The 24,530-nt window shown below is 31.6% G+C and overlaps 4 protein-coding genes across 5 annotated transcripts; all 4 read right to left on the bottom strand.

The window, feature by feature from the left end:
- Positions 1–5,047: 5,047 nt before the first annotated feature.
- LOC106446437 (auxin-responsive protein IAA8) lies at positions 5,048–6,737 on the bottom strand. The gene is made up of 6 exons (XM_013888165.3): positions 6,552–6,737; positions 6,045–6,396; positions 5,752–5,969; positions 5,529–5,670; positions 5,384–5,445; positions 5,048–5,304 (listed from the first exon to the last, which is right to left on the bottom strand). Exons 2-6 carry the CDS (start codon positions 6,383–6,385, stop codon positions 5,267–5,269), a joined length of 801 nt encoding a protein of 266 aa, XP_013743619.2. The 5' UTR covers positions 6,386–6,396; positions 6,552–6,737; the 3' UTR covers positions 5,048–5,266.
- Positions 6,738–9,122: 2,385 nt separating this feature from the next.
- LOC125607989 (glycine-rich domain-containing protein 1-like) lies at positions 9,123–12,674 on the bottom strand. 2 transcript variants are annotated; one of them, XM_048777634.1, is made up of 9 exons: positions 12,493–12,674; positions 12,251–12,423; positions 12,078–12,186; positions 11,750–11,992; positions 11,217–11,663; positions 10,605–11,149; positions 10,347–10,530; positions 10,101–10,256; positions 9,123–10,020 (listed from the first exon to the last, which is right to left on the bottom strand). In XM_048777634.1, the coding sequence occupies exons 2-9, from the start codon at positions 12,400–12,402 to the stop codon at positions 9,295–9,297; spliced, it is 2,562 nt and encodes an 853-aa protein (XP_048633591.1). In that variant the 5' UTR covers positions 12,403–12,423; positions 12,493–12,674; the 3' UTR covers positions 9,123–9,294. The 2 variants fall into 2 exon arrangements, with proteins under 2 accessions (XP_048633591.1, XP_048633590.1); XM_048777633.1 differs by having other exon boundaries at positions 12,251–12,414; positions 12,493–12,640.
- A 528-nt stretch (positions 12,675–13,202) lies between these two features.
- Positions 13,203–14,086, bottom strand: LOC106394566 (protein BRICK 1). The gene is made up of 2 exons (XM_013835134.3): positions 13,781–14,086; positions 13,203–13,519 (listed from the first exon to the last, which is right to left on the bottom strand). The coding sequence occupies exons 1-2, from the start codon at positions 13,914–13,916 to the stop codon at positions 13,395–13,397; spliced, it is 261 nt and encodes an 86-aa protein (XP_013690588.1). The 5' UTR covers positions 13,917–14,086; the 3' UTR covers positions 13,203–13,394.
- Positions 14,087–14,246: 160 nt separating this feature from the next.
- Positions 14,247–19,032, bottom strand: LOC106449786 (agamous-like MADS-box protein AGL17). Its single transcript, XM_013891482.3, has 8 exons — positions 18,336–19,032; positions 16,930–17,008; positions 16,691–16,752; positions 16,190–16,289; positions 16,027–16,068; positions 15,657–15,740; positions 15,388–15,543; positions 14,247–15,295 (listed from the first exon to the last, which is right to left on the bottom strand). The coding sequence occupies exons 1-7, from the start codon at positions 18,515–18,517 to the stop codon at positions 15,409–15,411; spliced, it is 684 nt and encodes a 227-aa protein (XP_013746936.2). The 5' UTR covers positions 18,518–19,032; the 3' UTR covers positions 14,247–15,295; positions 15,388–15,408.
- Positions 19,033–24,530: the final 5,498 nt, after the last annotated feature.

The following is a 24,530-nucleotide window of genomic DNA, read 5'->3' as shown; positions in this document are numbered from 1 at the left end:
CTTTTTAACTAATTCTAACCATTTTGTGTAAAAATATTTTCTAATTAATTAGACAACATTTATTACAAAGTATAAAATAAAACTTACCTATTTTAAATGTTTTATTATCTTTCTTTTTTCACTCTTTTTAACAAATTTATTAATTGTATTTATTATAATAATTCAGCACGATTTATTTTAAATGTTAACCATAATAATTTCACCACTTTAAAGTAATTGCTTCATTTGTGACAACAATTCAAACTGGTTAATAAGTAACTTTTTTTATTTGTTTAAAGAATCAGTTAGATATATGCATCCGATAACCCACTCGAATACGAATCAATTTTTTTTATATCGAGGTCTTTTTGTTTTAAAATTAAACTCCATTCAGATATTTAAAATTTTTAGACGGGGTTCGAGTCGGATCTTTCCGGATACAAATAGCTTTGTATGAACCTAAAATATTCAAATAACCCACATGTTTAAAACCGTCATCAAATAATTCATAAAAAACAATAAAAAAACAATCAAGCTGTAGTATATATTATAATATAAACATTTTCAAATGTGTATTCACAGGTTGACAATAATGTTAGTTTACTTATTTATTATCTCATTAATTTTTTCAAACCATCACTTATATTTGTAGCTTTTTATCTTATATATTTATGTCGGTAGATTTGCGTTTGATTATTAGGACATTTAGTATTAGTTATTGTTGGTATGAAAAATGAGCCACATTGGCATATATTCCTATGATAGAGTGAACCGGTTTGGTTTGATTTTAGGTGGTGAATGATTTATTTAATTACAGTCTGTTTGTTTAAGAGAAAGAAATATTCCTACATAAACTCGGATGATAATAGCTTAGACGTTAATAATGTATAATAAATGCAATGTTATGTAATTTATGACTTTTTAGTGAAGTCCATTTTTAAAATATCACACATAAAAAGAAGTTTTTTTTTTCCAGTACTTCCGATCCCTTTTATTGGGAATGAATTTAATATATTATTATTAAAAATAGTTTTTTCTTTTGTAAAAATCAACATGTGTAAATTCCATAACTGTCTGAAGCTACATTCTGTATCTCTAGATTTCAATATATGAATAAAATTTGTATTAGCAGTGTGAATAAATTTCTATATGGCGTCACCAACAAAATTCAAATTCTATTTAGACTTGTACAAAAGAAAACAGATGAATTGATAAAATCATAGACGACTAGTCAAACCAAAATTTGGATAATATAGTTTATAGCCTCATATCTAACCAGTATTGTATGCTCTTCTCTCTTCAATATATTATTTTGTCTTCAACAATAATGTATGTCTCTTGTTACAAAAATAATGTATGTCCAAAACATATAAAATATATCATATGAATTACGTACGCGAAACAAACATAAATAATATAAAATATGTATTTTTGTGGGTACGCTTAAAAGAATTGATTGCAATGATTAGAAGACAGTGGCTCGTTAGAGTGTATATAATAAGAATAATTTGACTAAATACACAGCTTAGAAGAAATGTTTTGTGAGACACACCATGATCTGTGGACTGATCCATTATAAGTTTTCTTTTAAGCCAAGTATTAGATATAAGACGTGGTCCATAAATTATGAATTATAGTAATCAATTAACAATGAATTTAAATATGAGTTAGTTAGTGATATTTACGAATTACGTATGCATAATTTTTTTAAGTTGGCTAAACTTTAAAATTGACTCTTACTAGTTTTTTTATTTGAAAAAACTCTCACTAGTGTTTGTTATGTATGTAGAAATGCAGCATATGTTTACTAAAAACAAAATCATTTATGAAATAAAATGATGAATTTATGAAAAGAATGAAAATTAATTCGCAAAATAATATATATATATATATATATATTTTGTTGGCCAAATTTAACTCCGTGTTAACTTTATAAATATAGTTTACGTTAAACAATATCCATCAAATTTCTCCACACCTTTATATTTCGATCCATATCTAAATATTTCTAAAACCAAAAATAAAATAACAACACATACTAATCTAACCAAATTTCACCACACAAAAAAATCAGAACGGTATAGGACATCACTAATCGGTAAGACATATTAATCATATTGGTACTAAAACAACTAAACATTTGTAACTAATAATGGCATACAATGTCGTATCCATATATAATTTTATACCAGAAACATACAAACATCATATTTTATGTTATTTTGAGCTTCATGGCTCTCTCATTTTGTTCGGAAACAAAACAAATAACAAAAATCTTGATAGGAAAGACCAGTCTTTAACTAAGTAAAAAAAACAGTCTAAAACTACATCTATCCATAGATACTTAAGTTGCAAGCTAACAAATCAAATCTTTGTAAACCAAATGGCCAAATGTAAAGAATAGTTGGATAAAGCAGGTCAATGATAAATGATTTTCTTATCGTTATTTTTGAAGGTTTATGTTTTTCTCACTGGGTGCAATATTTATTGGTCATTTTGCAGAGATTGGGACCTCAACTATGAATCTTAATTTTCTTTCGACCCTTAGAACAAAAAGAGATATTAGCCACTAGCCTCCGTTACACTGGGACCAATATTCTACTGAATCTATTGACTACAAACTAGAGATATACAACGCTCCTACATTTATACCATAAATATTCGCTTGGACCCTTAATTTTTTGTTAAACAAATGTCTTAAAAGATCTCTTAACAAGAACGTAGTTAAATATTTTTTAAAAAAAGATATGATAGCTTAGTGGTGCTCATTCAACCATGGCTTGAGACAGTCTTATTAACACATTGAAATTTATCAAGTTATTTTGTTATAAAATATAATTTACTTAAAATATAAAGAAAGATCAACGACCCAATGCAAAAGAACTTCAAGGAAGTCTCGGCTTAAATTAATAATGGTCTCTCTCCACAATATGTATGTTGAACCGCCTTAATACTAGTTTTTCTTTTCGATGGCGGATATTCATTGGTGTTAATCATTCTCTTCAAGTTCAGGAGAAACGATGAACTGATTTTTGTCGGGAAATATTGGGAAAATGCCTTCCGGCTATGTGAATCGCTCTCATCTTTCTCAATAAATCGATCTCCTGCCTCAGCCAGCTTTATAAGTCTTGTTTTTTTCTGAAACACCTTATAAGTCTTGTTTATCTACTCTTTTTTGGGGGGTTAATATCGTGTTTTTATGACTTTTATAGTAACATAGTGATAACAGTGTCAGTAGACTAGCATTAACATGAATTATTAAGTTGTAGGAAAAAGATTTTAAAATACAAGTTGAGAAGATAAACAGTGATATTTAAAAATGTTTATAGTTACTTAAAAAAAATAGTTATAGTACCCCATGTTAGTGAGTAAAGTTTTCAAAAAGTTCCTATTAATTTCTGTCGTTATATATATGTTTTTTTTTTGTTACCATAATTTATTTCATTAAATTTATTTTTCAGTATTTTCTATATTCGTTTGTTTTTTTTTTGTAAAAAAAAAACGAATTCTTCAACTTTATATTTATCATTCTATTTTATAGTTATTTATTTTACATTCTTCGACTCAAATAAATTTAGCTTCGTATTTTGATATTTACTATTTTCCATTGAGTATATATTTCTATAGTTTATATGTTTGTTATAATTATTATATTTTATTGCATTCAATTTGGGTTTTTATATTTGTTTCTCATTATATATATTTGTAAGAAAAATCAAATTTCTGCAGTCTTAACATGGTTATATTGTTTATATTTAATTACAAAAGTGTAACGAATATTAACCAAGAAAATTATCTATATGATATCCCTAAACACATATATTGTATGTCCATTGATGATTTATTTTGTCAAACTATTAATAACGCATGAAAGAATCATCGAACCATAAATCATCAATCCAAATTATGGGGGTCATACAGGTTACTTTTGCAAATCCCCTTAAGTTAGATGTTTTGGTCAAGTTTAATTAATTTAAAGAACAATTTCTGATCTTAACACTGTAACATTACAACGAAAGTCAAATATGATAAGCATCTAAAATGATTTCGATCTAATAAAAAAATTATTTGGTTGGTATGAAGGAAGAAAGCACTAACAAGACATGTATAAGTGTTCTTCACATAATTGTTCCTAACGAATAGGAAAACAATCAAATTCGAAAACAAAGTCAATGATGAAGTGCACTAACCACAAACTCACTTAGAAGTGATATATTTGTGCTTAGCCACTTTCCTCCTCCTTTGATAAGACTAATTGACATTGATGTCTATTTTGCTTAAAAGAAAAAAATCTGTAAGCTTATGTCATATGTGTCAACACCGCAGGAAGGGAAAGTCAAAAATTTACTAACTGGCAAAACAAAAATTTTTACATGTTGAACCAAATTTGCACGGATTTTTTTTAAATAAAAAACAAATACTACAAAATTACAAATGCAAAAATACAAGAGAATGGTATGGATAAACGTTGGGGCACTCAAGCCATAAAGAAGAGGTATGCCTAAATCTAGAAGGTGAATTATTGGGGGATTAGTCTAAAGTTAATCCAGGATTCTTCTTGGATAAACTAAAATATCATGATTTGGTATTCCACTTTGTGTGAAAAAGGCTCTTTAGTAGTCTTTACATATACAGGATTACCCACCAACAACCAACTTTTATCCTAATTATCACTTAAGAGACTTTTGTACTAACAGTAAACAAATCAAGCTTTGCATATAATTAGAGACAAGAAAAAGATGGCCTTCAAACTTCGTGAGAAAATTAAAGTTGCAAGCAAATAAGAGATACAGTATATATATTAAATCGAAATTTAACTCAAAAACCATATGAATGAACATTATTGCAGCACAAACAAGTGAACAGCTAATGAATGGTACAAAAGCATTTGGTTCTAATTTACCACACTGAAGGACTCATTCTTTATATCGGAGTGGAAATGAATTCTTGACCCTCAATGAGAGCTGAGTTTTCTTTTTTTAAATATAGAATGAAAGAGTATTTTTGGTTGAACTAATTTTATATTTATTTTAAAAATAGAATATCAAGCAATAGATATTTTGAAACATATGAAAAGTAAGTCTTGAAGATTAAAATTGAACACACACAAGAAGAGAGAGTGTCATTTGTTCTGAACAAGCACATACAAAATAAAGAGATTCCAGGGTCTTACAAACACAGACTTAGTAAAAGACTAGATGATAAGAGTTTTCAACACACATCAGTTTAAGAAGAGACTGAAACATTTGGAGGAACTGTGCATAATGTTTTGTCTTGAGCAGGGGACTCAATCTTTGTTCTTAGATTTCTCCACTGCACTTGGAGCTGAAACAAAACAAACCAAACAGCCATTAGTATTCAGATATCAAAGGAAGATGCTTGGCAAAACAAAAATGGCTCTTACCTAAACCAATAGAATCAGAGCCCTTCATGATCTTCAGTTTCCTACATGATTCAGTAAATATCCTGCAAGTAGTAACAAACAACTCATAAATGAACCATCTTTTTAACTGATAAGCTTATTGAAATTGAGTTCAAGAGAAGCTTACTCCCAAGGGACATCTCCAACGAGCATCCAGTCACCGTCTTTATCTTCATAAGTAAGCACAAACTCCGATCCATGAAGAAGATCCTTCAACTTCACCTCACTCATTCTTTCCCTCCCATGAGCTCCATGAAGTCCACATTGACCTGAGACCACAAACCAGACAAAGAAAAATAACTGTTCTTGTTTCATTTCTTTGTAATAAAGGGTTTTGCTTTTGAACTCACCAAGAGTGAAGCAGCTGAACATTTTCTCAAGTGCAGAAGACAAGTGTTGATAGCAAGTGTAGGTTCTCAAATCAACTTTCCTCAGATAGGGAGCACCATCCATGCTCACCTTCACAAACAGAGGACCAAGACCAACCTCATTAGTGTTCTTGGAAGTAGAAGAAGCCATTGTGTTCTTCCTGTAGGATCTGATTGGAGGCCAACCAACAACCTGTGCCCTACAAAACCAACAACACATTATGTTTCATTTACTCATAAACAAACTCATAGACAGGTTCACATTAGTTACAGACTTGGAAGCAGGTGCATTGTTGGAGCCACTCTTAGCAAGATATCCTCTTTTGTTGCCTGAAGCATGGTCTTTGCAAGGGAGCAGCGGGAAGAGAAGTTTCTCATCAGGAGTTCTTGGACTCAGCAAACCGAAGTCAGTTTCTCTCTGGGGAGATTGAGATGATTCTGGAAGACCTAGCCTTAGCTCTGTAGCTTTGAAGTTGAGACTGCTCTTCTTGTCAACATTGGGAATGGTTGAGCTGTCAACAGAGGAGCAATCAGACAAACCCATGTAGTTTCGTTCCTTCAGACCAGGTGATGTAGCCAAACCCTCCTTGTCCACACTTAGCAATTGATAAGACATGAGATCTTTATCTGCTTAGCATCACAAGAACAACCCCAAAACCAAAACAAGATTGCATGTAAGAACATTCTCAAACTCAAAACAGTTCAAGCAGAAACGAACTACATTGAAACTTAATGTTCTTGAATGTTAAAACAAATCTTGACCTAAGTGAAGTTAGTAGTACCTGGAGAGAGAAGACGAACACGGTAGAAGATCAAACTAACGAAGAGAGAGAAAGTGCACGAGTTTAGGAGAGAGAAGGGAAGCAAAGGTCAAGGTCCATCCATGGAAAGCTTAACAAAAGCGCAACATTCAAGAACAAGAGAGAAGAGAACAAAACATGGAAGGAGTGGCAGTTTTGGTAATAAAATACAAAAGCATGGGCTTTTAAAAAAAGATAGAGATCCGACGGTTGAGAATGAGTAGATGAGAAAGAGTTTGAGACGTTGGATCCGTGGAAGAGTATAATAATAAATACATGTCGTTGTTACAGGTAACATGGATTCAGGTTTCTTGTTTGGAACGAAGCATATAAATATATATATATATATATATATATATATATATATTTTTTTTTTTTTTTTAAATTAAAGTATGTGGCAATGACCATTTTGTCCTTGCTTTCCTTTTGTTGGTCCACAAATAACGTGCGTGTGTTTTTTATTGTTTTCATAATATATCATTTGTATTATTTTTTTTTTTTGCAACTATATCATTTGTATTATTACTACATGTTTTATGTTTCATCAACATAACGTTCAAGATAATAGTGGTTCAAAAAAAAAACGTTCAAGATATATATATATCAGATTATTTTCTTATATGAAGCTAAGACAATTATTTAAATAGAAATAGGACCATCCTAATACTTAAAGAGTCTGAGTGGTCTAAAATACCTATAATTTTGATATTTTCATATAATCTTAGTTTTAATAGTTATGGGACCACATATCGGTTGATGTTTTGTCTGCCTGAAATTTGGCAATATTTCCCAACGAAAAATTAGTAAAGAAAAAGGTAAGACAGACCAATAAACTAAGGGGTAAAATTGGGAGATTACGAAACAATTAGATAGTGTAAAAAGAAAGAAAAGTTACTATTAATTAATTAATGGACTGTGAAATTATAAAAGGAGTCAGAGGAAACATAGCGAGGGACAATAAAGCAGCAACTGAACTTGGTTTTGCCTGCTGGATATCTTATACATAATCCGATTTTTAGTTACTAATTAACTAAACTGTTTATTATATTCACCATTCCGTTTTATCTTCAAGAGTTACGAAAGCAAGAAAATTATCTGTATACCAAATACCAGTTTTGTTTGACTTTTAAGTTATTCAAAAATATTACTTTTTAACATCAACATCATAGACAGATTCAACTAACTCAAAATACAATTATAATAATATATGTTTTTAATTTTATACCCTTTTTTAAAAAAAATCAACCATTTTAACGATGTGAATAAATTTCTAATAACTTTAAAACTAGCAATTCAATAAATTTAATTATTTAAGTTTATAATTTATCATATATACACAATTTATTTGTTTCATATATATCAAAATAGGATATATGTGCTTAAATATCAGTGCTTTTGAACTAACAAATACATTTGAAATATGTAAATGCAGCTATTTGTATATTTATCATTAGTCGTTTTGTTTTTGTATATTATATAACCTGAGAACATTTACAATTACTGCTCAAAATGAACAATTTTACCATATTTTTACTTTTAAAGTGCATAGTTTCTTAACATATACTTTTAAAGAATAATATTAAAATATAATAATTATATTCATCATACAATTTATATTCGAGTTAGTCGATTTTTAAAAATAAATTAAAACATTAGAAATGCTTTAAATATGTGTGGTCACTCAATTCCACATGTGGATCATCAGTTTTATCCTTTCTCAAAAATAGCGGTAGTTATGAAATTCCAACAGGAGTACTTTAAGAAAATATAACAAAAATCTAATTATTTAGAGAAGTAGTGAGGTAATTACAAGCATGAACAAAATTCTAATAACAAAATCAACGTGAAAGTGAAAATAAGAGCAAATAATAATAATAATAAAATACTATTTATAAGAAAAAAGAAGTGAAGTGTTCTTATTATAGTCATCATGATCAAAAGGACACGTTTAGGGAGAAGGGAAACAAACAAATCAGGCTTTGCAGCTTCAAAGTTAACATGCCTGTGACGTAACTCCATCATCACCCCGCACAAAGTTGATATGACTATTTTATCTAATTTTTTTTTCTTTTAATGGAAGAGCAGGCATACAACAAAACATCGAACTTTATACAAAACTCAAGTTACTCTCAACTATATGTTTGTGGATTCTATTTCTCATGGATTGTAATTTAAGGTGTAAAGGAAGCAATAGGAAACTTAAAGCCGTGAGGCTGTAGCTGACTTTGCTGTTGAGTCTAATGGGGACTTCAGTTACAAACTTACAAGGATGAACCTGATACTCACTTCAATGTCCTTTGTATCAACTTATTATTATGTTAACATTGACCCTCCAAAACATAATGTTCTGTTTATATGTGTTAGAGATAACTTCATCAAGTACAAGGTAAACTGCAAGCGGCCTTCAATGCTACAATGAAACTTTCTTTTCCTACAGTGTAACTAGATTTTGCTTATTCGAGGTTTTGGTGGAAGACATAGAACTAGCAACCATCAACATACTTAAGCTTCAGTTAGAGTACTTTAGGACATCAGCATTGAGTATCTCTCCACTAGTGTCCATGCAACATATTAATATATAACAAGCTTTCCATTTTTACAAACAAAAGAAAAACAAACTTAAGTGAAAGAAAACACAAAGATAAGCTTTTATTTATTATACAAACTTGACCGGTTTGCTATTGATTTTCAAGCCACAACGGTTGTCACCCCAACAAACACCAGATTATGCTGCCTTCACCATGTCTCCGCATTCACCGCTACAACCACCGCCGCAACCGCTAGCCTTTGATGCTTTGACCATGTCTCCGCATTCTCCACTACAACCACCGCCGCAGCCGCTGGCCTTTGATGCTTTCACCATGTCTCCACATTCTCCACTACAACCACCTCCGCAGCCGCTGGCCTTTGCTGCTTTCACCATGTCTCCACATTCACCACTGCAACCACCACCACAGCCGCTGGCCTTTGTTGCTTTCATCATTTCTCCGCATTCTCCACTGCAACCACTACCGCAACCGCTGGCGTTTGCTGCTTTCATCATTTCTCCGCATTCACCACTACAACCACTACCGCAACCACTGGCGTTTGTTGCTTTCATCATGTCTCCACATTCACCACTACAACCACTACCGCAACCACTAGCCATAGCTGCTTTCACCATGTTTCCACATTCACCGCTACATCCACCACCGCCACAACCACTTCCTTTCTCAGGAGCTATGACAGCACCTGCAGTCTGCCCATTTGTACTGTTTGCCTTCACTTTATTTTCCACCGTAGCTACAAGTTCAGTGTCCTTGCTTTCCTCTTTTAGTCCATTACTTTTAAGGCTTTCCTGTTGCGCCACTTTGGTTGTGGCATCAAACCCATTAGATCCTCCTTTCTTCAAAAGAGTATTGAGTATGAAAGCAGATAAGATCCCAGGCAAAACCAACCAATTCTCCTCGGCCTGCATATCAAATAATAGAGTCAAATGATCATGGCAAAGGCACAAGAAGGAAAGAAAAAAATCAAATAGTTTACACTTGCCTCAATGGAACCAAACTTCAAATCCAACAACGCCACAGCTTTTCCATATGGATGTTGCTTAGAGAATTCTACAAGGGTCATGAAATCCTCATCGCTTCTACGTTTTGCACAGTGTTTTGGTTCATAATCTAGCTTTCTCCCAGAGAAGATTTTCACCTGTAAAACCAATCAAAGGCATTTAATCATTGAAATGCGTTACACAGTCAAAACAAGAAGAATATTTTGGAGTGAAACGGCAGAACATACCACTCTAGTTCCCAGAAGCTCAAACAGCTGATTATCGACATTAGTTTGCTTGAGTGACCATTTCGAGTCCAACAAAGACCAGAAAGTGCCAGTATACTCTGCTAGCACACGAGTTTCACCAGAGCCCATCTCACCAATCACTTGTCTTTGAGCAGTGTGATCACCTTTAAGTGTTGCTCCATCACTATATAAAGCGGTATGCGTTATCATAAATGCATTCATTTTGCAAGAGAGAATGTTGTTTCTATAATGTCATACCTCATTTGGAGCGAGATCACCTCTGTTTGGGCTTCATCAACAACATATGTTGAACTCTTGGAATGACGGGACTTTCTGATGATTGGAAAGAAACAATAGCCTTTCCACGACGGCCTCGACTGAACCATGTGTAAAACAGACGGGCAGCGTGTCGGCGGAGTGAACGACACTGCGACTCTCAGGCTTATGGGTTTCGGATCTGTTCTGCTACCTTTACTGGGTATCAACTCCAGCCACTTCTCAACAGAGAGTTGAGTGATAGCTGGTGAGAAAAACTCTTCTAGTGACAAAGACGCAAAGCCTAAGCTTTTAGGCTCCCTGGAAACTGGTATCTTAGAAGGTGAAGTGGAGACAAGCTGGAAACGAAGCTCTCCTGTTGGTTCACACTGGAAAAAAGCAACTTGCTTTTCCCCAGCCTCAGATAAAATGGTGAGCCTACGCTCAGCATCGAAAAGAGAATCAGGCTGAGTCTTGCTAAACACAACGGAGAGCTTTCCTTTATGTCCATCTGGTATGTTCCTAACTTCGATAATCTCCAAGAGAACCTGCATGTTTTCAAAAGTATCACAAGACTGCAAAATTATAAACAATAGGAAGAGCTGAGGAAACTACCTCAACAACTTCCACCTCTGGAACTCGGATTAAATCGTCTTCTGGAGTTGGTTCTTTAGCCAAAACATCAAAAGCATAAGGAGAAGTTGTGACAGGTGCAGGTGTACTGCCTCTATACATCGCACCGGCTTTCCAGTATCTTCTACCAAACGTCTCCTCCCACTGAGCAGTAGTGTTAGAAAACCCGGTGTCGAGTTTCTTACCTTTGCCACGGTCAGAATCCGTGTCGTCATGCTCCAACACCTTACCAATGAGCTTCTCCAAATCATTACAGTAAGCTACCGGGTGGAGCTGGTGGGTGTGCCAGATAAGGTCAACATCATAAGTCGGAACGCAAAAACGTTTCAAAGACCTTTCTCTGTTCTTCTTAATCAGATAGAGGAACCCCTTATATCTAGCAACAGCTTCTTGTAGAAAAACGTCGTTGCTTACAAAGGATCTCGAAACCTGTCGCAAGTACCACAATAAACAGATCAGAAACATCATCATAACTGTAATCATGATGATATTAACAACAAATCGTTCAAAGTTACCTGGTAGTAAAACGGGCTTTGCCTTTTCACAGCTGAAACCAAATCATACTTGGTGCATTTCTCAAGATCTGCAGACTTATCAGAGACTACCTTATCCAAGTCAAGGTGATAAGGCTCCTCAGGATACAATCCTTTCCACAAATCTTCAGTTCTAAGTTTGCAGTTCCCATTCACGGAAGAGACAACGCCAGATACGTCGAGTAACCTCCCGTAGAACTGCTCACAGTCAGACTTATATCTCACCTATCGATTCAAGAGCATATCAAAAACACCCAACAACGATAATATTTTCTCTTAAAAAGACAAAACTATGTGTTAGCTAGCTTACAGGATTAAGCCTGTGACAATGCCAAATCCATTCACAGTCAAGAGGAGGGACCAAAGGCCCTTCACTAAGTGAGTGTTTGGCAAGCAAAGGAAGCCAACAAGCATTGTACCTGAAACATCCCCATCAATGGTCTGATCACAAAGTAGAGAATCTAATGACTTGGGGGATTGTACCTGTAGATGGCTCTTTCAAGAGCAGGCCCGTCGTAGAGACAACGGTTACGATCAACAGCAGCGAGGAAGAGAAGCTGTTGCTTAGCTGCAGCAAGCAAGTCAACGCTCGTCTCTATCTTCTGAGCTTCAAGCCACTCCACTTCATGATCCATCGATTCCAATCACTTTTTCACCTTCAAGAAACAATCAAAATCCCAAATTTAAAGAAAAAAAAAACCACCGGAAGACAACGGAAACTATACCTCCGATCGCCGGGAACTTAACTTCTCCGCCGGAGATTTTTTTTTCCGATGAGAGAGAGGCCTGTGACTGAGAATAAAAGGCTGGTGGCTATCTATATAACGACGAATTGAGAGACGATAATCACAAGGAAGAGACTTGAGACTTGTACCGTTGTACGATCATCCCAAGGAAGATGATTATCAAATGACTAAACTGCCCCTATCAGTAATATTCGTTTGACTCACCACCAATAATTGGAGAGAAAAGGCCTAAACCGGTTTAAGTCATACCGGTTATCTTATGCGTTCTAGGCTTCTAGTGCGATCAAAAGTATACCGGTCGGTCTAAACAGTCTCTTCTTCCCTTCAAAATCCACTACTTATTTATTTGTACAATGTGAAATCTAAACCGGTTATAACTCCTTTCACTTTTTCAAAACCGGTGGGTTCTTTGTATTCAGCTTCTGCTCTGCAAAGACTGTCTAGATGAAAATAGAGGAAGCTTAAGGAATCTCCACAAGACTTAAGACAGATCTCAGTTCTTCTGCAGCTTTTGTATAAATCATACTTCTGTTTCTGGACTGGTTTGATTAGAGATCGACAAACTATGTTGGTTATAATAAACCTTTTGTGACTCCTTTAGCAGCAACACAAACAGTGTGTAGTGTAATGTTTGTATCCTAAGACAAATGATCCATATTTCCACAGAGATCAAAATGAAGCAAGTGACATAATGAAACGATTTAGCATTCAGAAGATCTTAAAAGTTACATCAACACTGGGATAGACAAAGATACACAGTTCATGTGTGTGGTGGATTCATATTAATAGTTTACTACATCTTTGGCAGAAAGAAAGAATGATTCAAAAACGAAAAGATGGTTCTTCTTCTTCTGATTAGGCCAAAGGTTCAGACTCTGGCTTCAGGTAGCAAACAGAGAAGGATTAGCTGTAGCGGTACTCACTTGGACCTCAAGCATCTCCAAGCGACGTTCCAGAAGATCCAACTTCTCATTCAATGATGCCAATTTGCTCTTTGTCGTCGACTCTGAACAAACAAACACACAGCAACTCATAGGTTACTATTAATGGAAAGCTTCTCATCAGTTTAGCTCAACAGAAAGTTTCATCAACACACAACCAAAGAGGTTGGATCTAAGAAGATAACGACATCAACATAGAGTCGAACCAAATGCAAATTAGATCTCAAACATAAAAAAGCTACAAACTTTTCATCTAAACACTAAAAAAGTTTCTAAATTTAGCAACCAGACTCAAAACCCAACACGGAGAAAAGCGAGAAAGTTACCGAATTGGACGAGGAACTCGAAGAGGCGACGAACATTGAGGGAGATGTGGGAGATGAACTCACGATTCTCCCAATCTGCTTGAACAGCGATTCCTACGTTCACTGCGTTCGTGATTCCTCCTCCTGCTTTCGCCATTACTCTTCTTCCACAATACTCAATTCAGCTGGTGAGTGAATGATTGAGCAATCGATTAGGGTCACCTCCTTTTTTTCTCGAGTTCTCTCTCAGAAAAAGTTGTCAATTTCTATCTTCCTTTTTCATCGCAGGTTTGTCTTATGATTGAAGAAGAAAGAAGAAACGGGCGTTTGATGAAAGAAAGAGAAACTGAGGGGGCTGAGTTGTGATTATTCGTTTATATGAAATTTTGTTACATTTGGTGGGCCGTTTCGTTTTTTGGTAAATATCATTGTAGAATGCGTAGTTAGTATCCAATCTTTTTCGTAATGTCAACGATTACCAATTCTTGGTTCTTGTACATTGAGGTATACTATTCCAACCAAAAGATAAGGAAAAAAAACACTATTACAACTAATCTTTAGTCTTTGGATTCAAGATATGTCGCAAGTTAAGTGAATAATTTGGTAAACTAAGAAAATATTAATCTACTTAGATTGTAGGGCAAATCTCCTAAATAATTTTTGTCACACAAGTAATACACAAAGAAAAATAACCAATATAGTATTCGACCAGCCTATTTTTTATGATAATACTTTTAGCATAAAAATTATTTTAAATATATTTTAAAATGTTATTTAACTTTATAAAAATAAAAGTAATTTTATATTATAACCACTAAATCTTCGATTATAAATTCTAACCCCAAATCGTTAAACTCATATCCAAAATCTCCATCTTAACTCTTGAAATTGATGGGTTTATGTGTTTTTTTCTTACTTTTTAATAATGACTATTTTATGATTTTTTTTCCTTATCTGATATTTTGAAACATGAGCATATTTTAATGCTATTTTAGGATATTTTCTAAATTTTTAACTTGTAAATTATATATAAAAAAAATCATATTTATATCTTTTAAAGCTTAGGTTCTAAAAAGGATGACATGAATGAATGAAAATGTTGAATTCATCTTCATTTTTCAAAAATGTTGAATTCATATATATATATATATAAATATTTCTTAGTTTTCCAAAAAAACTAAGAAAAACCAAAATATTTTTTCTCCTAATAACAAAGGCTTCTCCGTCATCATCACCACTCTAAACCAAAAGGTAAAATAAAGTCGACCAAAGTATGAACCAGAATAACACTCTCATATTTTAATTACTATTCACGGAAAACCGAGAAACAAACTGCAATCAACCCGAATTTCAATTTGAACACCCTACTTAACTATAAACTATATGCGTTTCCTTAATATTGGTTAAGTATATACTTAAAACCAAATGAGAAAGCTAGAACAAATATAAACGACATGCAGCTTCATTGCTTGATCATATTTATATTGTACATAGTTGAACCTTCGGTTTGTTCTCTGATCATACTTGCACTTTGCCCTACATGAAAACATATTGACACATTTTAAACGAGATTTCACTATTATATGCATGTATGTACTTTTGAAGGGTTTTGAGAATCAGGAACACACAAGTATCTTTTGATTATGATCTTAGCTCTTTGGTGGGGAATCATAACAGGACTGTTCAGGCTGACTTAGCTGCAGCCTAACTTGTGCATGTGATTCATCGGCTGCATCTTCAAGCTCACCAAGTCCCAATACATTTGTGTTTGACGTTGCATAAGCCTGCAAGACCATTAAGTACAACTTTTGTATGTCTAGCTTCAACTAGGAGATTTTGATTCAAAGGATGAAGTTGCAAACTAAAACTTGTAATGAATATAGCGTTTTTATATTACTTTCTTGTGTAGTTCGACGTTTTCTTGATGAATCCTTTGTACTTTTCTTGACAATTCGAGGTTCTCATGGTGAATTAGATTCCTCTGCAAAAGATGAACTAGTTATACGAATCTGAAAAAAACTAGAAATCAGAACATAGATTATGTGCAAGTATATCTTATTTACTTTCCTTGTTAAACACACAAATTTAACTTTTCTTTTCAAACAAAATATTGTCGTAATTTTAAACTCAAAAGCGAGTTTATAAGAAAATCAATTGCATTTCACATTTGCGTTTAGGATTCGAAAATAATTTTGGGATAAAAGGAAATTATTTAACATTCTGAATGTACTTAGAATCGTAATTGATATATATCAAACAGTACTGACCTTTTTGGTTAGTTCTTTGATTTCATCTGTCAACATTTGTTCCTGTAAGGTTCGGAAAAATTGAATATTAGTTCGAATTTCTGTTTTCTATATATGGTCAATTACAACATCATCATACTCCAAGACAGACGAGCTAGAGTAAACATATATATAAAAATATTACCTTTTTCATACGAATTCCACGTAAACTCATTTCAAGTGTGCTCTCTATATTGTGCAATTCATTAACGCTCAAACCATTTAACTGCTCCCCCATTAGCTGTCTGCTTCATTACAAAAGTTTATTGCATGTGATAAATACACATATTTTATTGCCCTAATTACATGATAACACAAAGACACAAAGACACATATATTCATGAACATGAGTATATATCTTGCTGCGCAACAGATGGCTATATATATATATGCGTGTGTATCTAGAAAGGTACTTATTAAGGACATAATATCCATTTTGGGAGCTTTTTCACAACTCATAATCATAACAATATCTCCAAAAAAGTAGTTACTACTAGAAAAAGAGAGAAGTTTTTATTAGGAAGCACATATCGCAAGTGAGTAAAGGCAAAAACCAATAAATAAAAAACATGAATTTATGCAAAAACTACCATTTAGATTTGAATTGAAAACTCGTGATTATTTTCAATTTTAAGCAAGTACGTACCGATGATTTTCCTGTAACGAGTGCAGTTCTTGCCTTAGAGTTGCGGCCTCTCTCTGCCAAAACTATAACACGCAACAAAATTTAACTCATCAACTCTCAAATTCAAGTGTACACAAACATGACTAAGATATATTCAAAAAAAAAAAAAAAAAAAAAACATGACTAAGATCTTTGTTACGATAACTTTCTCTCCTCTTGTACAGTTGTATGTTGTGTAAGTTTTGTATAGATATACGTACCATAACTTCTGATGCAGGGTTCAATAGTTGTTGCTGCTCCATCTTGGTCTTGTTAAATCGTTCAATAGCCGATTTCATACTGTTCATTTTGAGATTTTAACCTATAATTAGTTCATAGTGTTTATTCCCTTGTAGCAAACAACATTTCCATTTCCACTGCTAATGACAGAAAACTTCAGTACTTATACGGAACAATCTTATTATTATATTTTCTTTTGTTAAAACAATTTTATTGTTTATAATACAAGGTTTAAGATTAATTGTTGTCACATAAAAGATTATAGGGTAGGCATATATACTCACTGATAGTATATATTCACGATGATTTCAGTGTCAATATTAAACAATTTAATTTTCAAACTATGAGAAAGATTGATCGTCAAAACAAAGATAACATATATATATATACCACATTTGGAAGTAATATATTTTCAAAACTTTGCTGCTAGTTTCTAGGTATCAAGTACACATATTGGTGCATACTATAAATATATATCTGCAGTGGTATTTTTATTGAGCTATTCAGTATCCATATAAAAATACTGAGATATATACACATCAATGATGATCGATATCCCTTAAACTTCTATACTTTAGAATCCACATATTTCGAGTAATATTTTTAAATAAGTTTCCCCAAATAAAAAACTGTTACACTAATATATAGTTAAAATACAAATTAAATTTCTAGTCATTCTATATATCATAGTACTATATACACACAAAAAATTAGATTTATTTTATACATACAAAGTTGCAAGTGAAAAACAGCATATTACATATCAATATATCATCTCCAAATGTGTTTATGGTGATCATCTTATACACTCATTTTATCATCTTTTAGTATGTGAACGTTGTACTTGTCTTAGCTTTGAGTATACAACGTCCTCTACTTCCCAAGTGTTTCTAAATTTGGAAAAGTCATACTTCCACTCTGGATACACAATTTACAGATATTGTTAACACAAACATATATACCTGATATAAGATTATACGTAGACACAATGGCACATGTCCACACACACACACAGACACACACAATAAGCCAGAATGATTCTTTAAACCAGTAACTTCCTTAATTAGTTTTTTTTTGCTTTGGCATCATCCTCCGTTCAAAGTAAGTTTCCTTTCCAAAGATTAGTTTTAGGAGCGATATATTAACCACGTTTTTAAATATAAACTAAAATGAGTAAGATGCATAAAAGTGTTCACAACAAATGAGCAGATCACACAGCTAAACAAATCTCACTGAATAAATCCAACCATTCCAAGCAAACACATACTTGATATTATATAAGTACGCACATGTATACTTCCATCTACTAATACATATACACATAGATATTATGTATTTAGTTTAAGATGTTTAAAGATCGAGTGAGTTACTAAAGTAAAAGAGAAACCTGGAGCTGGAAAAGTCATAGAGCTTGTCCGTATTGGAGAAAATGATGAGACCAACCTCGGCATCGCAGAGAATGGCGAGTTCTTTAGCTTTCTTTATGAGACCCTTTCTTCTTTTGGAGAAAGTGACTTGCCTACTGGTCGAATCATCGATCCTTTTGATCACAATCTTCCCTCTCCCCATCAATTTAAGTTAACCCTTTTTCGGTCTTCCTCTCGACCTTGGTGATCTTCCCCGTTCTAGGGTTTTTCTAGATCTTTGCAACACAAAAGGTCGATGAAGAAGAAGGAATCAGGAGAAAGAGAAGAGAGAGAAAAGAAAAAAAAGGAAGTAAGGGTCAATAATCTCTTCGAGGAATAAACAAATAGGTATTAGTCTATTTTGAGTCGTATTGGTAGATACAACCCGAGGGCTATTTAGTAAAGTACCAAGTTAAGACCCATAGATGATAGAACAGACATGAGAAATACCTCAGAAAGTACTTACAGCTCAAATGAATTTAAGCTGTTTTCATTTAGATATATTTAATGGGCACTACTTATGTCGTATCTCCACTAGGAATATCTAAAACTCTTCTAAGAACCAATCTGGAACTCAGATAAACCAATTAAACGTCTTTATTTATATCCAATCACACCGAACATAATTCAGAAAGGGGTTTTATAAACTTTTTGGAATTAAAAGTATATTTGAATAAACCTAAGTATGAAGTGAAGCCCAAATCATATCAAACTTAACCAAATGATATATGGTACATATCTGGTTATATATATATATATATATATATATAGATGTCTTACAACTCAGCTTTTCAGCTAAGTTACCATTATCCGTATGTAATTAATAACATATAAACCAAAGAATATCTTACATGTTTTAAAAAATAATTTATATGAATTTATATTTCATTTCATTTTATAACAACTACCCTGGAGTTTCAACAAACATTACTTTATCTGTTTCATAAAAATTTCACACTGACATTTTCACACATTAAAAATGATTAAAATCCATTTATGTTCTTATTAATTACACTTATTTTTTTGTCAACAATTACATTTATTTAATAAGTAATATTTAAAACTTTCATCAAAAAAAAAAGAAGTAATATTTAAAACTAAATGGAACTATTTATAAGAATAGTTTATTTTGTAATTAATACTAAGCTTAAAATAAGTATAAAATACATTTGATTGTAAAATGATATTCTTTGTTTAACAGGAAAAATATCAAAATGACACTATTTGTAAAAGGAGGAAGTAACAACTAAAATAATAGCCACTTGTGCAAGTAAATATGATAAAGAGGGTGTATACAAATGTGTAACACTCGTAGACGTAGGGATAGCAGAAACAGCACCTGAGATTGCCAATTCAGAGATGCTTTCGCACGTTCCTCAGCACAGATTCCTTACACCTGATCCAATTCTTTAATACAAATCTTTTGCTATATAAATTACAGAGATTATATATAATTAGTCTTACAACTAATTGTTTGTAAAGGACTACACTTAGATTGAAGGGAGAAAAATACTAACTTGGATTATTGATGGATGTGGAGACATGGTTTCAAAGTACACGCGTTTGCCATTTCTATGGACCTTGAACTATCTCCATTACCAACATTCAATTGCAAACACAACTTAGCTATTTGCAAATTTATGACTATGAGAATCTCTCGACATTGTCGTTATACGTCACACGATTGATTAGCTATTTCAAAAAATTCATCATTTCTACGTAAGGATAATCCTGAATTTACTAATAATATGTTACAGCTCTTAGATCGTACCAATGATTCTTATTTCCATGAGTAACATGCCCCAAACCTACCATAAAATGTAGGTTCATATTTCTTTCCTCTACTTAAATTCAGTTATAAAAGTTTTCTTTTTAGTTTTTATAGAATCCTTTGTGACCAATTTTTTTTTGTATGTTTCAATCAGTAAGGAATATTAAAGATCTATATATATATGTATATATTTCATTGTTTATCTATAAGAAAAAATAGTTATTCAATTTTGTGTTTTGGATCATAACTTTATTAAATATACGATTATTCATTATCTGTGAAGAATAAAATATATCATTTTTTTTTACTTTTCTGCAGATAGTTCAGTCTCTAAACTACATATAGCATCAGATTTCAGATATGTAACAACTATTTTAAAATAGAAAGTATAGTTTTCCAATATATGATGAGTCTAGCTTTTAATTATCTTCAGGCTTTTACTTTAGAAAAGTAAGTATCACTAGATTCACTTTGTCAAAGCTTTTGAAGAGTTTTTGGTTAGACCCAAAAGGGGACAATATGGTGAAGAGCCAGTGACCAACGTGGGCATCACTTATTTTTGTCTCGACCAATCAGATCTCGATTCTACAACACACATCTTCAAATGTTTTTATTTTCTTCTTTATATTTATTTTCTAATTAAAGGTTATATTAAAAGGGCTACTTGCCAAGTGTCAATCATCAGCCGTCAGTGTTCTGATCCTTTTATAGGAAAAGTGTTTGTTTTTCCTAGAAAATAAATAGTTGCTTTAACCTTTATACTAGATTTTTACCCGCGCTTTAAAAGCGCGGGATTTGTTCCTTTTAATTTTTTTTATAAATATTTGTTAGTTATAAGATTAAATAATTTTTATATAACATAATCTAATCTTATTTACAAATTGTGTTGTTTGTACATTCATATGTGTTAGGCCTAAATACATAATATAAGAAGTTGCATATTTATACTCATAGAAATTAGTTTTTAAGAGTTTAATAATATAAATTTTATTATGTAGTAACTTTTACATAATTTATTTGTTATTAAAAAAATTATTATATTTTTTTTTAAAATCCCTAAATCTAATACGCAATCCTTAATCATATAAAAACAGGTATCAATTTGAGATTATGGAATAGCTGACGTGAGTAATCGACCAACATATTAACAGCCATTGGGTAATTTTTTTTTTGTGTGTTATGGTTTGTCAATAAAGCGTTTGGTGAGACCAGTAAAAATAGGGTATTCAGTTTTAGGAAAACACATGCATCATATTTAATCGTAACTTTCTAGATATTGTATTTCAAAATATAGTTAGTATTGTTATTTTCCATATATAGTGGATACTAAAGTATCTTTAAAATATTTGATTAATCATAAAATAAATCTGATTGGTTGTATTTATTGTTGCAGAAATTTATTAAAAATAATAAAAAATGACAGTGGCATTGAAATGTAAATAATTTGAAAAACTAAGGACAAAATCCTAGTAGGGATTTTGCTTTAATAGTATAGATTTAAGAAACCTATAATATATGTGGATTAGATATGTGTTAAACCTACCAAAGTATATATATCGGGTAGGCCTAATATCGGGCTTCAAAATGTTCACCGTATTTACAGGTTTTATAAACAAATAAAATTTATCAAGTTTTTTAATTCGCTTTTTAAGCATTGCATTAACATGATCTATCCAGAACCATAGATACAGTTGAGAATTTTTTTTTTTAATCAAACACTTGAGATTTATGAAGTACACGAGAAAGAGAATAGTATTAAACTGATAGTGATTAGTGCAGATAATAATAAACAGTAATTAACTACCTAATTTACATCATTACTCAAAACAAATTTTGAACGTTACGTTACTCAATTTGATGCTTTTGAATCTAATTACTAGTATAATTAAAAGTACATTTTACTTTCTAGGTTTTATAACTTGAAATTTGATTCCTTGGAACTTGAACATTGGTTATTGGAGAATCCAATTCCACAGTTGTTGGCCATGATTTCATTAATTTTAATTCATTAAAACAACTAATCTTTTCAGTCCAAAAAACAACTAATTTTATACCATCCTCTTCTCCTAGTTAAAAAAAAAAGAATATTACAAGTGTTTAAGACTTTGTATTTATGCAGTGCCGTGCTCAGCTATCAAGGGGTCTAAGGCAAAACTAACAAAAAAATAATATTTATCACATGGAATATTATACAAAATCTGAAATAGTTATGATAAAGTTTATACAACTCATAATATTGATAAATAAATGTGATTAGTTTTTTTAGCTTTAGAATGTGAATAGTTGTATACACTATATATGAGTATTATTAGTATTCTAAAAAAATAGATATAATTTTATTTATTCGGAAACCACACGTTACTAAACTAATAAACTATTCAACATTTAGTATGTTGAATATTTTTTCAATAAATTAATTTAATCCAAACTAAAAATTTAGAAATCTGTAAAATAATCAAAACCAATTTAGGTACACTAAAACTAAAAAAAAATGAGCAAAACCTAAAATATAAAACAGAAATAAAATAATCAAAAGAAACAAATCATGAAAAATACTAACCCAAAAACTCTTTATAAGTTTATGGAAAGTTAATTAGTATGGCTCAGAAGACTTACTAATTCTGAAACAAAGTAGCAAGTATTTAACCAAATTGTTTTTTTTTTAACGCTGACTTATTATGATCTTACAATTATGATATGAGAAAGATTACATAGACGATCAACAACCGACAATACTACATGTCTTATGAAGACCTATACCTAACTGCATCACCTTAGATGTCCTATGAAAATCCACGTCTGGCCAGATTTTACTTGCACCATGTTGAAGATCTCTTGTAAGTCTTTCTTCTGTAGTTTGCATAATTGTTTAATAAACCGTTCCCTCCGAAACTTGAAATCTGGATTTCCTGTAATCTGCAATAAATTGCATAGTCTGGGATTCGAACCCCAGACCTGGGTATAGAAGCCTTTAAACTTTAACCAATAGGCTACGGTGCTTTCACAACCAAATTGTTAAGCAACCAAATTAATTAAGCTCAGTATATTTGGGAAAAGGGGACCCTTAAATTTGATAAAATTTTGTGGTGCCAGAGGCACTTGCCTCTTTTGTAATAGAGTATGTGCTATGTACTTATGGCTTAAAAATCTTTCTCTGCTAAGCTCAAGAGCTTTGAAGGTAATATCTCCGTTCCCGAAAGTAAGATTTTATAGAGATTTTAACAATATAATAAATGTTTACAATTTAATTTATTTTTTATTTTTTATACACTTTCCAATTACTTTCTACCAATTAAATCTAATCAATTCAAATATTTGTAATTAATGTTTTTCAAAAGTATAAAAAAGTATTTTAAAAATATAGAAAATCTATCTTTATGAAACAAGAAGAAAATCTAGAAAATCTTACTTTTAGAAACGAAAAGAGTATATAAGAAGATGAGATTGATTCCAAATTTGGAAAAAGAGTAGAAGTCTCAGAATATCAACTAGTGAAGAATTTTACGATGAATCAACTGAAGTAAATAGACATAGAACTAAAAAAAAAAAGATGAATACTTTTGGAAGCTTTTATCTGTATTTTGTTTTCTTCTTTCTTCTACGTTGGATTATGTTTTCAGTGGAAATAAAAACAAAATGTTAATAAAAAATACTTAATTTTATTATTCCATTCGTACAAATTTATCTAATATTTTTAAATCAATAACTATATATAATATAACTAGTAAAATCCTTTTAAATTTTAATATTAATTAATAATACATAATCTAAATTATTGAAATGAATTTTTTTAATTGATGTTAATATTAGCATCAGTTAAAAACCTTGATGTAAATGTTAGTATCATTTCTTACAACTAATATATAGTTATATCAGTTATCATAACTGATGAAAATATTTAATATTTTTACATCGATTATAAATAAAATGATACAAATAATTTACATCACTACTTTCAGAATCATTTATTAAGTGATGTAAATTTTTTGACATCATTTATAAACTAATGCAACAATATATAATAAATTATGTTAAGCCCCAAAACTTTCTAATGTTTGAATCATGTAATTTAGATTTAAAACACTAAACAGTTGTTTAAAAGCTAATAAAATTTATAGTAAAAATGATGTTTTTATTACATCCAAATGAAATGAGACTAGTCTCTATTCGAAGATCATCAAATCATGAATTTTGATATAATTTTTATTTTATTTTTAATTTGTATTATAAAATAAATGAATTCAAATTGTTTGGTGGAGATAAAAATCATAAAAAACTGGACAACCGTTGAAAATGAATTATATGCATCATATCCAGATATAGTTTTTGCGTGTAGACACGGGTCCAACATTTTCGCCAATCAAATTTTTCCACATGGTAAAAAATACCCATCAAAAGAATTTCA

This window comes from Brassica napus, chromosome A4 (assembly GCF_020379485.1).
Source record: "Brassica napus cultivar Da-Ae chromosome A4, Da-Ae, whole genome shotgun sequence".
Lineage (NCBI taxonomy): Eukaryota > Viridiplantae > Streptophyta > Magnoliopsida > Brassicales > Brassicaceae > Brassica > Brassica napus.
This window is presented reverse-complemented; position numbering and strand designations above follow the sequence as displayed.

Coding starts and splice junctions, on each gene's coding strand:
- LOC106446437 (XM_013888165.3), bottom strand. CDS start 6,385: ATGTCTTATCAATTGCTAAGTGTGGACAAGGAGGGTTTGGCTACATCA. Junction 5,671..5,751: donor GTTCAGCTGCTTCACTCTTG/GTGAGTTCAAAA, acceptor TTGTGGTCTCAG/GTCAATGTGGACTTCATGGA. Junction 5,305..5,383: donor CTCTGATTCTATTGGTTTAG/GTAAGAGCCATT, acceptor GTTTTGTTTCAG/CTCCAAGTGCAGTGGAGAAA.
- LOC125607989 (XM_048777634.1), bottom strand. CDS start 12,402: ATGGATCATGAAGTGGAGTGGCTTGAAGCTCAGAAGATAGAGACGAGC. Junction 11,150..11,216: donor CAGAGGTGGAAGTTGTTGAG/GTAGTTTCCTCA, acceptor GAAAACATGCAG/GTTCTCTTGGAGATTATCGA. Junction 10,531..10,604: donor GTGATCTCGCTCCAAATGAG/GTATGACATTAT, acceptor CGCTTTATATAG/TGATGGAGCAACACTTAAAG.
- LOC106394566 (XM_013835134.3), bottom strand. CDS start 13,916: ATGGCGAAAGCAGGAGGAGGAATCACGAACGCAGTGAACGTAGGAATC. Junction 13,520..13,780: donor CGAGTTCCTCGTCCAATTCG/GTAACTTTCTCG, acceptor TTGTTTGTTCAG/AGTCGACGACAAAGAGCAAA.
- LOC106449786 (XM_013891482.3), bottom strand. CDS start 18,517: ATGGGGAGAGGGAAGATTGTGATCAAAAGGATCGATGATTCGACCAGT. Junction 17,009..18,335: donor TATGACTTTTCCAGCTCCAG/GTTTCTCTTTTA, acceptor CAAAATGAACAG/TATGAAATCGGCTATTGAAC. Junction 15,544..15,656: donor ACGTCGAACTACACAAGAAA/GTAATATAAAAA, acceptor ATGGTCTTGCAG/GCTTATGCAACGTCAAACAC.